Here is a 13,041-nt window from a genome sequence, read left to right as displayed (position 1 = left end):
GTGGGAGTTTTAAGTCGATTTATGTCTAATCCTGGCAAGGAGCATTGTAGTGCTATAAAGAGGGTTCTTAGATATTTGTGAGGGACCTCTGATTTAGCATTATGTTATAGGGCGTGGCGATTAGTGATGAGCTAGATGTGATAGGATTTGAGGATGCTGATTGGGGAGGTGATCTCGATAGTAGGCGTTCTACAAGTAGGTGTGTATTCTCTTTATTTGGTGCCACAATTTGTTGGATGAGTAAAAGACAATGTATTATGGCTTTGTCATCGACTAAGGTAGAATACATGGCACTGACACATGCTAGCAAGGAAGCTATGTGGCTTCAAAGATTGAGTTTAGAGCTTGGTTTTAAGCTTGATACTGTGAAGATAAGGTGTGATAATCAAAGGGCTATTTATTTAGCCAAGAATCCCGCCTTTCATTCGCTGTCAAAACATATTGATATACAATACCATTTCACCACGCAAAAGGTGGAGGAAAAATTGTTGTTGTTAGAGAAAGTTGATACACTTGTCAATGTTGTAGATTTTCTAACCAAGGCTATAAGCTTAGCAAAGTTTACATGGTGTGTTGATGAGGTAGGCTTGCATTTTGTCAAGTATTCTCAAAGTGGGAGAATGTTGGAGTTGTCGACCACTTCAGCATTAATGGGCTACGTAGATGCATTCGGGGGTTTTGGGCTTTTTTCATGTATAACCGCTGAAGGATTTCTGTAAGCTATTAATTCCTTATTGGGTTTGGGCTTACGACTAGGATTTCTTATAATACTAAGTTTAGTCTTTTAAACCTAGTACATAAACACACTTTTCTCTTGGAATGAATGATAGAAATCATAGGGAAAATTATTTAATTGTAAATGAGAGAGGGGAGATAGTATTGAAATAATATTGACTCTGCTAGACATAACCTATTAATTGGGTGAACCAGGGTAAATCGAGCGTATCTTTTCTTTCGTTTTACTGTTCTGATTTTTGTGTTTGTTTGTGATTTTGGTTTCGCATATCTATTTCATTCATTTGTGACATTTAACCTCTCATAATGGGCTTTCATTTAAGTAACAAAAAAGATTACACAAACAAACTTCAAAAAAATATAACGAGCAACTTTAGGTACATAGTTACCCAATTTATAGGTACCTTAACAGTCCTTTGTTCTACATATGATAAACAAAAAGAAAAAAGAAAAGCACAATCAAGAATGGCTAATGAGATGAACCAATTCTCCATTCTTGCAACCTTGTTAACAACAGTTCTAATTTCTTCTAACCTCATCTCAATTGTGGTTTGCGAACTGGAGATCATACCTGCCGATTCATCTAAACTTGACACATGGATTGGCCAAAATGTCAAAACATTCATAGAAACAAAAAGTTTGGATGACAAAAAAGGCTCTATCTTGGATGATGTTTTGGCCACCGTGGAGGCTCTCAAAGTGATAACTGTCGTGAAAGATGGTAGTAGAGATTTTAAGACGGTGACTGATGCAGTGAAAAGCATTCCACTAGGGAACACAAAGAGGATGGTAATTAAGATTGGGGGAGATGAGTATCGAGAAAAGATCACCATTGATAAGTCCAAGACATTTATAACATTTTTAGGGGATCCAAAAGGCATGCCAAAGATTGTGTTCGATGGAACAGCAGCCAAATATGGCACAGTGGATAACGCTACAGTGGCTGTGGAGAGCGACTACTTCGTAGTTGTTAACATTGAATTTGTCGTACATCTTTTTATTTTAGATTTTGTGTTTTATTTATACTATTTTTACTCTGCCTCCCTCATCCCTTTATTGCTGATAAAAGTAATAGGTAACCTTAAATTTTTTGTCATAAAACGTCTAACCAATATTTTCTAATATGATCCAATATATAAATTATTTGAACATTTTATCATGTTTATAACTATTAACTAACTCGTTGATGCGACAAACTACGTGTAAGCGTGGAATTTGTAAGAGCATGATTTTCAGTCTTTATCCTTCTAGTGTGATGACTTAATATTCATGTTTGTTACTTTTTACTTTTTCAAAATTCGACTTTAATGCCAGATTGAAAAAAAAAAAGATGATCAACAGGCAGTGGCCTTGAGAATATTAGGAGATAACGCAGCATTCCATAATTGCAGGTTTATCGGTTATCAGGACATCTTGTGTGATTTTGTTGGCAGACATTTGTTCAGAGACTGTTATGTTGAAGGCACCATTGATGTGCAAATTTAATACTCACGAGCACATGAATCACTAATAGCTAGCTGTAAGTATACTCCCAAGGTCGATCTCTCGCGAAATTGCAGTGGTCTAAATTCTTAATTTATTTTCTTTAACTACTAAACCAAGCAATTAATTAAATCCTAACTCTCTAACCAAAAGATGGATGAAATTAATTTAAAATAAAACTATAAATTAATTAAAATTAACGAATGCAATTTGTTGAGTGTGAATTAAATCAATGAGAGTAATAGTGGGGATTTAGCTAACTTTTCAATCTGTATTGAAATATTTGGCAAATAAAACAATTAAACCCTAAATTCAGATTGTTGATTTTTCCACTAAGCCATAGAGAATTCCAATGATCATGTTTATTCTCTGTTTATAATTAACTAATTAACTTGTATGATTAAGTTGTTAACTAATTAATCGTAATCTGTACTAGAAAATCACACAATCATCCAAATCAAAACAATGATTATGTATTCAATTCGAATTCTTTTTTAATAGAGCTTAATTAAGGCAAGATGATCACTAAAACCCTAATTCTCAATTCTAATTATAAAAAGTAGTTGGCCAGTCAAAAAATTATAATTAATATCATGAAGAACAATTGAACAAGAAACAATCTAAAATCTTCATAAAACAAATCACCAAATACCCAATACAATCATGATGGTTAAACTAAACTCCCACAACATTTTTAGTTACTCATAATCAAATTCAAACCGATGAACTCAATGAATGAAAAACTAATCATATTGCAAAATAAGATGTAACTAAAAAGAAATCACCTATGAATTAAAGTAGATTGATCCTCTTCCTTCTCTCCCTTGTTGAAAACTCACAATTTCTCTCAATAAAGCAATACTCTCAAAAGCATAAAACTCTCAAATTAGGTCAAAGAGAATTTTCTTAAAATAAATTATATTGTCTTATTTATAGTTTTTCTTTGCTAGGGGTGTTTTTGGGAAAGTACAATTCAAGTCGGAGTTGGAAAAGGTAAGAATTTTATTTTCTTCGTGATCCACACCGCGACGCCGAATCTTCCCGCAAACCTTAAACTCTTTCACGCCACGATGCCGAATTCTTCATGCCGTGGCATCAACTTTCTACCCAGATAACGTTTTCACACCATGGCCTAGAAAAACTCTGTCATGGTGCCATCCAGTTGCTTCGCATTTTTCTTCCTCTTTCAACTCCGATTCTCGACCCATTTTGCATGATTTCTTCCAAATACATTCCAAAAGCTCATGAACCTTCAAAATAGTAAAAACCACCTCAAAGTAACATATTCTTAAGGTAAAACAAACAACTAACAACTAACAACATAACAAAATACTAGGGCAAATATTAGTTTATCAAATTCCCCCAAACCTAGATTTTGCTAGTCCTCAAGCAAAACAACAATGAAAGAAAGAAAGAAAAGCTCAACAAAAACCTCAAATCTTAAAGTACACTGTAATTAGCAACTAAACACATTCATACAATTGTATTCAAAATCTTAGCACAACAAAGCATTTTATGTAAATATTATACACACCTCACTACCATATTCCAATGCTCAAAACATATTTGTCTCGATCTCCCCCAAACTTAATGTCAAGAATAGGAATTCACTTCAACTCTAGATCTCACTAGATTCACTCATTATATTGCACCGATCCTAGATTTACGCACTCATCAAGCATCTGCGAGTAGAAGTTATATAGACAAAGAATAGCAATATATTCTCGCACACGAATATGGGAATAATCAATAAATGTTCATATGTTTACAAAATAGGTCTCATGAAAAGAACCAAGTACAAGGAATAGACATACATTCCTTATCTCCAAGCAAGATTTCTCAAAAGATCAGTTAGCTCTTTATTATGGTTGTAACATAAGGCTCGGTTGGGGTTAAGAAAGAAAGGTATGGAAAAACTAAAGCTTGGATCATACCAAAGCTTCTTCTTATTTGCAACTGAAAGGCAAGATCTCCTCCTAGAATTCGTTTTCGTGACCAGGGTGCTATACTTTTTTTTCTTTTTTTTTTCAATTCATCTTTTTTTTTTTTTTTTTTTTTTGAACAAGAGATAGCAAACATTTCCTCGACACTCACCATATTTTTGATATAGAATTCAACCTTCTTATCTTGTCTTATCATTTTGGTGTTCTCAACCTATAGGGTATGACTTAAAATTGGGTTAATTGGGTAAGGATTGATGTAGGTGATGAAAGAAAAGGCTAAGTGTTTTGCTTCAAAGTTGGTAATTGGTGCACACAAAAGGGTGTGGATTAAGGCTTTTAATAGGGGAAAAACATGCATAGTCTAACATCATCTCTCAAGGTCCTTCCAACTCAGAGCTACCCAATATAAATGTCTAATGAGACCATCCTAATGTAAGTATAAATTTGAAAAAGTGTTAAAGAGGTTCAAGAACACTAACTCCCTCAATCAAAATGCTTATGGCTCAAAGAACTCACAAGGTAGTCTCTACTATTCGTTTCTTAATCGTTAATTCTAAGTTCATCTCAACTTCAATATCAAGAGCATGGTCTATGGAACATGAGTATGCATCAATTTACACATCAAACTTTTGAAAATGCTAACAAAATAAACACAAATTGCATAAAGGATCGAGTTACTAACCAAAAATAAAAATTTTCAAAAACAATTTTTTTTTTTTTTTTTTTTTTTTTTTTACCCCCAAACCTAAACTAAACATTGCCTTCAATGTTTGCAAAGAAAGCATGTGTTTAGAAAAGCATTTAAAGGGAATAGATAAATAATAACAAAAAAAAACTAAAACCTGAAAAAACCACAAATAAAAAGAAAGAAGAAAGAAATTACCAAATATAGGCGGGTTGCCTCCACCAAGTGCTTTCTTTAACGTCTTGGCAAGACGTTTCTCCTTGCATGTTCAAGGAGGCCCATCCCTATGTAGGGATGTTGGTAACTCTAAGGATTTACTAGACTTTTCTTGTGGTAAAACAGGAATTGCTCTATCTAGTATCTCATGGAATCCCTAGTTTCCTCATCAAGTGTTTCCTCTACCCTATCAATTGTTAGTGCAACTTTAAGCTTATCTTCTATCTTCTCTTGCAAATAAGTGTCACAAACAAGTGAGTCCACACAATCGATAAAAGAACACTCATCATAAGTAGAAGTAGAAGGACTAGATAGAGAACCAAACACTTTAAATTCTACAGTCCCTCCCAAGACTGTCATGGTTAACTTCCCTTGATGGACATTTATGATTGTCTTGGTTGTCGCCATGAATTTTCTATCAAGAAAAATTGTATGCTCCTTGTCCTTTGAAGGTACTTCTTCCATCTCTAAAACCACAAAGTCGACGGGAACAATCAGCTTGTCAACTTGCACCAACAAACCCTCAACTATTCCCTTTAGGTATTTGATCGATCTATCCGCAAGTTGAAGGGTCTTAGTTGTTGCCTTAAGCTCCCTCAAACCTAGTTGCAAGTATATTGAGTAAGGCATGAAATTGATACTCGCTCCCAAGTTTAGCATATCTTTTGCAATTTTCATGTCTCCCATGGTGATGTTCATGTTGAAACTTCTAGGATCTTTCAATTTATGAGACAAGTTTTGTTGAAGCACCACATTAGCAACTTCTGAAACCATGACTTTCTTGTTCTTCCCATATCTCCTCTTTTTGTTAACGAGTTCTTTGAAGAACTTTGTGTAAGAAGGCATATTCCTAATAACATCCAAAAGAGGCAAGTTAATGTTAGCTTTAGAAAGCATATCAAAAATTTCAGCAAATTGCTTATCCTATTTATTGTCCTTTAGTCAATTTGGACAAGGAATTGGAGGTCTATAAGGCTCCGTCTCCTTATAAAGTGTTGGTGAGGGGAAATCCTTTGTTTCTTCATCCTTGTTGATTGGCTTGGATGATTGAACATCCTTCTCTTGCACTTCCTTAGGATTTTCTTATCTATCACGCTCCTCATCCCAATTTCCTGCATCATGTTGTAAGTCATCATAATTTTTATTATCAAATTCTTTATTTAAAATCTTACCACTTCAAAGGACTATAATAGCCTTCACTTGCTTGGGTTGACTTGGCAACTTTCCTTGTTGATGTCCTTGTAATTGACTCACAAGTTGCCCAACTTGCACTTATACCCTTTTCATAGATGCTTCTAGAGAATCAAGCCTTTGATTATTTCTCTCTTGATTTCCTCTACTAACTTGAATAAAGGCATTCAAGCTTTCTTCCAAGGTTAGATTTCTAGTTTGGTTAGGTGGTATGGTTTGGTTTGGAAATTGACTAGGCCTTGGGTTTTGGGTAGAGGCAGGATTATTATTAGTCTTCCAGGAAAAATTAGGATGATTTCTCCACCCATGATTATAAGTGTTTGAATAAGGATCATTCCTAGGCTTAGGTTGGTAAGACTCCTGTTAGAATAGATGTCCTAGAGCCAATCAATTATTGTAGAATTGACTCTTTGTAATAATGTTCATTAATCAATAAAAGACATTTTATTCTATATCACATAAATCATTATTATTGCAATATGTATTGATATATGTCCTTAGAATGGTAGAACCGTGAGGAGGGTATCAAGTGTTTCAAATCTTGATAGTGAGAACCCTATGAGCACAACATATGGTAGCCATTCTAAAAATGTCTGTAGCCCCAGTATTATTCTAAAGTAAGGGCACAGATAATACGGTAAGGCTATCATAGCGTTGAATGACCTTGTCGAAGGGCAGTGACTGATCTCACTTGTCAAGGTTGTTTGGTGACAACCTAGTGCAACACATGGGTGCTTGTTATAGGCGAATACATTGCAGTAAGTTCACTGGACTAACCCATCAGAGGATTCCATATGGATGGTAACCCCAGTGTCTGTGGAACAAATCATCTAACGAATGGTGGTGCATGTGATCCTTAGACTTAAGCTCACCGGGGCGCCTTGTACACCGATTGGTGTAGTTTGACACTAGCCTAACGCAGTTCTATTCAGAGCTATCAATACGATGGTGATTGGCTACATCAAGGAGTGTATCAAGACTATGGTGTATAGATAGAGGATTCATCACTCCTGGGTATGGGAGAAGTTATCTCACAGCGCAATTCACTATATGGCAATGACACTAAAACTGTGGCCACAATGGGATTGAGTTGTTGCTTTATCCAGTTTGTAATACAGGTCATTGGTCCAAAAACTGAATACATAATATCGAGAGTAACCGAAGGTTGACACTATTTCTATGCCTTTGTCTTGTCGAGATAACGTATTATGATGAAAGGATCGAATTGTATGATAACCATATCGTTGACAGGTAGCTACTTTGTTGAATCTGAATCTATCGGGTGGCTATGATGCCTTGCTAGGGGCCAATCTTGGTCTGTGTATTAGTGAGACAATTAATTGGTGTTAATCGCGATACTATACACTACCGGTATGATGAGGAGCCTATGGGTCATACACATAGAAGATAATTTAAGACTCAAAAAGAAAGAAGGGCGTTTTCATCTTTTTAGGTGAAAGGGTATTTTGGTAATTTCACAGTGCAATTAAATTTACTGAGGTCATAGCCTTTATTTAATTTATTAGAAAAATTAAATAAGTGAAATTACGTTTAAATATGTGTTAGCATATATTTAAATAAATTATCATTATTGTTAAATGTTAATATATATATATACATATATATAAATTAAATATATATTAATTGTTTTTAATTGAGATAATGATGAATTAAAATAAATATCTAATTAGGAGTGTTTGGAAACATGGGGTGTTTGGGTTAGAGCGCAAGCCTATTCCATATAGGAATAGGGCAATTAAAATGTTACTATAAAAGAAATGTTTTACTTGTAAAAGAGAGAGATTTTTCATTCGTTCATTTTCATTGTAAAAGAGAAAACACACAACCCCTTTTCCTCTCTCCCACGCCAGACTTGGTTTTTGCCTAAAATCAATTTCTCTTCATTTCTTCTTTGTTCTTAAGGCTAAAGAGGGATCTAGCAAATCCCTTATTAGTTCTTTGCGATTGTCTTCATGTGGACTTTATTGGTCCGATCCTACACTTGAGTCAGTAGCAAAATACATTTAGAGACAACTTGGTGGAGCCTCCAAACGTGCTTATGATTTCTTAAACTCTAGATTAATTTTCTGCAGATTCTTATTTGGTATAAACTGTAAAATCGTACCTTGATCTTGGTTCTATGGAATGATCCTTGTTATTATTGTTTTTGTTTTTCGTTGCCTCAATGGATCGTTTCCTAACAACTCCATCAAATTGGCTTGTTCTTGTTCATTCCCTGCATAAGAGTCATAAGGCAAAGAACATATGTTTGCACCATGCCCTCAAACACCACAAACTCCACATACCTCATTATTCGTTGTATTTTTGGTAGTCATAAGTTTGACTTGCTTAGTCAATTCAGCAAGTTGCATAGCCATCTCATTGTTGGAACTTAATATATGTACTCTAACTCTTCTTCCTGTCACGCTCTTTTTTTGGGGATTAGCGTCCAACATCTCATATAGCTCAAACATTTTTGTAGCAGTTTTCTCGCCCATTGTTCCATCAGCGGCATTGTCCACCATATATTGACATTGTTGTGTTAATCCATCATAGAAAAACTGATTTTGTAATTGAAGCGGGTAATGATGGTTAGGACATTAGATGAGAAGCAACTTAAATTTGTCCCATGCCTCATGAAAAGGCTTTCCTTCCATTTGAGAAAACGTTGCAATCTTGGTCTTCAAGTCAGCGGTCTTTTGATGAGAGTAAAATTTGCCCATGAATTTATTATAAACAGCCTCCCACGTAGTCAATGAACTAGGTTGAAGAGTCAAAAACCAAGCTTTAGCTATATCCTTCAAGGTGTAGGAAAACATCTCATCCTCAATTGATCCTCATTGAGTCCGTGCAATGGAAAAGTTTGCACAGTGGCATAAAAATCTCTTATGAACATCAAAAGGTTTTCATTAGGAACTCCGTAGAAGGAAGGCAACATGCTATAATGGATATTTTTCAGCTTATAATTCCTTACTGCTTCCCCTAATTGTATGCAAGATGTGGTAGTCCCAATGATTGGCCTTGCATATTCCTTCATCATCCTTTGGTTCCCTACTGGCTCCATACTTTTCGTTTCTTCAAAGCTTTCCTTTTCGTCCTCGGATTGTAATGGCTCTTCTTCAAAGATATCCTCATAATGTAGCTTATGTTCTTCAACTAACTTCTGCAAATTCTCCCTTATCTTATAAATATTATCAATTGGTGGTGCGAGATTTCCTCCTAAGGATCTTCGACCTTGCATATACCTGAAACAAAAACCTAGAAAAGTTCAAATAAAGCAAAACAAAATAAAACAAAGAACAAAGAACAAAAATCAAACAATACTAAGAAAAGAAATATAGAATTTAAACACCAATTCCCTAACAACGACACCAAAAACTTGATGTGCAAATTTAATACTCGCAAGCACATGAATCACTAATAGCTAGCGATAAGTATACTCCTAAGGTCGATCTCTTGCGGAATTGTAGTGGTCTAAATTCTTAATTTATTTTCTTCAACTACTAAACTAAGCAATTAATTAAATCCTAACACTCTAACCAAGAGATGGATGAAATTAATATAAAATAAAACTGTAAATTAATTAAAACTAATGAATGCAGTCTGTTGAATGTGAATTAAATTAATGAGAGTGGTTGTGGGGATTTAGCTAACTTCTCAATCATGTATTGGAATATTTCGCAAATAAAACAATTAAACCCTAAATTTAGATTGTTGATTTTTCCACTAAGCCATAGAGAATTCCAATGATTTTTTTTTTTTTTTCTGTTTATAATTAACTAATTAACTTCTATGATCAAGTTGTTAACTAATTAATCATAATCTACACTAGGAAATCACACAACCATCCAAATCAAAACAATGATCATGTATTCAATTTGAATTCTTGTTTAATAGAGCTTAATTAAGGCAAGATGATCACTAGAACCCTAATTCTCCATTTTAATTATAAAAAGTAGTTGGTCAGTCAACAAATTATAATTATATCATGAAGAATAATTATACAAGAAACAATCTAAAATCTTCATAAAACAAATCACCAAATACCCAATACATTCATGATGGTTAAACTAAACTCCCACAATATTTTTAGTTGCTCATAATCAAATTTGAACCGATGAACTCAATGAATGTAAAACTAATCATATTACAAAATAAGATGTAACTGAAAAGAAATCACCTAGGAATTGAAGTAGATTGATCCTAATCCTTCTCTCCCTTGGTGAAAACTCACAATTTTTCTCAATAAAGCAATACTCTAAAAAACATAAAACTCTCAAATTAGGTCAAAGAGAAATCTCTTAAAATAAGTTACAGTGTCCAATTTATAGTTTTTCTTTGCTAGGGGTGTTTTTAGGAAAGTACAAATTTAAGTCGGAGCTGGAAAATGTGAGAATTTTATTTTCTCCGCCATCCACGCCACAATGCTGAATCTTCCCGCAAACCTTAAACTCTTTCATGCCACGGTGCCGAATTCTTCATGCCACAACATTAACTTTCTGCCCAGATAACTTTTTCACGTCGTGGCATAGAAAAACTCTGCCATGGTGCCATCCAGTTGCTTTGCATTTTTTTTTCCTCTTTTCAACTCCGATTCTCAACCCATTTTGCACAATTTCTTCCAAATACATTCCAAAAGCTCATGTACCTTCAAAATAGTAAAAACCACCTCAAACTAACATATTCTTAAGGTAAAGCACACAAATAAAAACAAAATACTAGGGCAAATATTAGTTTATCAGCCGTCGATTTCATCTTTGGAGATGGCCAATCCCTATACCTGGTACTTTGGAGATTCTTATGGTTTTATAGATTATTATAATCTTATAAATACATTCTAAAATGTGGTTAAGAAACATTGGTACTAAAATAAGGAGGTTGAAAAAAATAAAAATAAAAGAAGCTAATGCAATTAACCTTAGTTAATATAATAAATAACACATATATATTTCACAGTTTACATCCATACAATAAGAAGATGGTTACGATAATGGGTACAAAAGACAATGCTAGATTGACGTGTCAACAAGCATTAAAGCTAACCATTAGATTGTTTATGTAGAACATGACTATAAAATTGGTGGCAAAGGGTTTATTAGTAATAACAGCACATGGCAGAGAAGAAGTGAGTGGCAAAAGTGGATTCACGTTTGTCCATTGCAACGCAATCGGCAGTGGTGACACATACCTTGGATGTGCGTGGAAGAATAGCCCTAGGGTGATATTTGCTTACACATACATGGGTGAACACATCAACGATCAAGGATGGCTTAATGGAATGTATGGAGAATATAATAACAGTCAAAAGTACGGTTCTAATCATCTTTTACTTTAATTCAACAATGATTGTTTTAATTATTAACAAACCTCATAACAAATGGTGTATTCTTTTTTTTTTTTTTTTGGTTGAAATTTCAATTTTGCATTAACGTATATTATGGAGAGTACAAGTGTATGGGACCAGGGGCTGATTCTACTAGTCGAGCCAAATTTGTCAAGATATTATCAGATGCAGAAGCTGAGCCCTTTTTGAGCATGACTTACCTCGATGGAAACAAGTGGGGTCTCCCACCTCACAAGGTGTAAACTTATTCACAAATAAATTCGTCCAACAACGAGGCTCCATTGAAGGAAAGTTCAACTACGTACAATGAAGGATGCGGATATAAAATATTTATAGATTTTTATTTTCGATGAACGTTTCTTGATAACTTTTTGTTTTTTTAATTCTTTTCCAATATTTTTACCTTCTCGGGAAGGGATTGTATAAAAAAAAATAGTGTTAGATAGGTGCCCTAGAGCTAATCAATTATTGTAAAATTAACTCTTTGTAATAATGTTTATATATGAATAAAAAAGCATATTCATCTATGTCGTGTAAATCATAATTGTGTATATTGACTTAGGATGGTAGAACCATGACGAGGATATCAAGTGTTTCAAATCTTGATAGTAAGAACCCTATGATCACATATGGTGACCATTCTAGAAATGTCTGTAGCCCTGATATTATTCTGACCAAGGACACAGATAATACGGTAAGGCTATCATAGTGTTGAACAACCCTTTCAAAAGACAATGACTAGTCTCACTTATCAAGGTTGTTTGTCGACAACCTAGTGCAACGCATGGGTGCTTGCTGGAGGCAAGTTCACTGGATAGACCCACGAGAGGATTCCATATGGATGGTAACCCTAATGTCTATGGAATAAATCCTCTAACGAATGGTGGTGCATGTGATCCTTAGACTTGAGATCATCAGAGCGCCTTGTGCACTGACTGGTGTAGCTTGACACTAGCCCAACGTAGTTCTATTCAAAGCTATCAATATGGCAGTGATTGGCTACATCAAGGAGTGCATCAAGACTATGGTGGATCGACAAAGGATTTATCATTCTTGGCTATGGGAGAAGTTATCTCACTACACAATTTAGTAAATGGAAATGACACCAAATCTGTGGCCATAGTGGGATTGAGTTGTTGCTAAATCCAATTTATTAATCCGGTCATTGGTCCAGTAATGGAATACAAAGATATCGAGGATAACTGAGGTTGACACTATTTTGTACGTCAGCCTCGATGAGATAACGTATGATGAAATGATTTGATTGCACAGTAACCATATCGTTGATAGGTAGCTATTTCGTTGAATCTGAATCTATTGGGTGACCATGATGTCTGGCTAGGGCCAATCCTGGTCTGTGTGTAGTGAGACGATTAATTGGTGTTAATCGCGATACTACCCACTATCAATATGATAAGGAGCCTACGGGTCACACACTTCGAAGA

The 13,041-nt window shown here is 34.7% G+C and overlaps 1 protein-coding gene across 1 annotated transcript; it reads left to right on the top strand.

Moving 5' to 3' along the window:
• Positions 1-1,200: 1,200 nt before the first annotated feature.
• Positions 1,201-11,838, top strand: LOC116144717 (pectinesterase PPME1-like). The gene is made up of 5 exons (XM_031430156.1): positions 1,201-1,719; positions 2,050-2,200; positions 10,995-11,035; positions 11,315-11,553; positions 11,682-11,838. The coding sequence occupies exons 1-5, from the start codon at positions 1,201-1,203 to the stop codon at positions 11,836-11,838; spliced, it is 1,107 nt and encodes a 368-aa protein (XP_031286016.1).
• The last annotated feature ends 1,203 nt before the right edge of the window (positions 11,839-13,041 follow it).

This window comes from Pistacia vera, unplaced genomic scaffold, assembly GCF_008641045.1.
Source record: "Pistacia vera cultivar Batoury unplaced genomic scaffold, PisVer_v2 Contig453, whole genome shotgun sequence".
In the NCBI taxonomy this organism is placed as follows: Eukaryota; Viridiplantae; Streptophyta; class Magnoliopsida; order Sapindales; family Anacardiaceae; genus Pistacia; species Pistacia vera.
This window is presented reverse-complemented; position numbering and strand designations above follow the sequence as displayed.

Coding starts and splice junctions, on each gene's coding strand:
- LOC116144717 (XM_031430156.1), top strand. CDS start 1,201: ATGGCTAATGAGATGAACCAATTCTCCATTCTTGCAACCTTGTTAACA. Junction 1,720..2,049: donor TAGTTGTTAACATTGAATTT/GTCGTACATCTT, acceptor CTTTAATGCCAG/ATTGAAAAAAAAAAAGATGA. Junction 11,554..11,681: donor TATGGAGAATATAATAACAG/TCAAAAGTACGG, acceptor ATTTTGCATTAA/CGTATATTATGGAGAGTACA.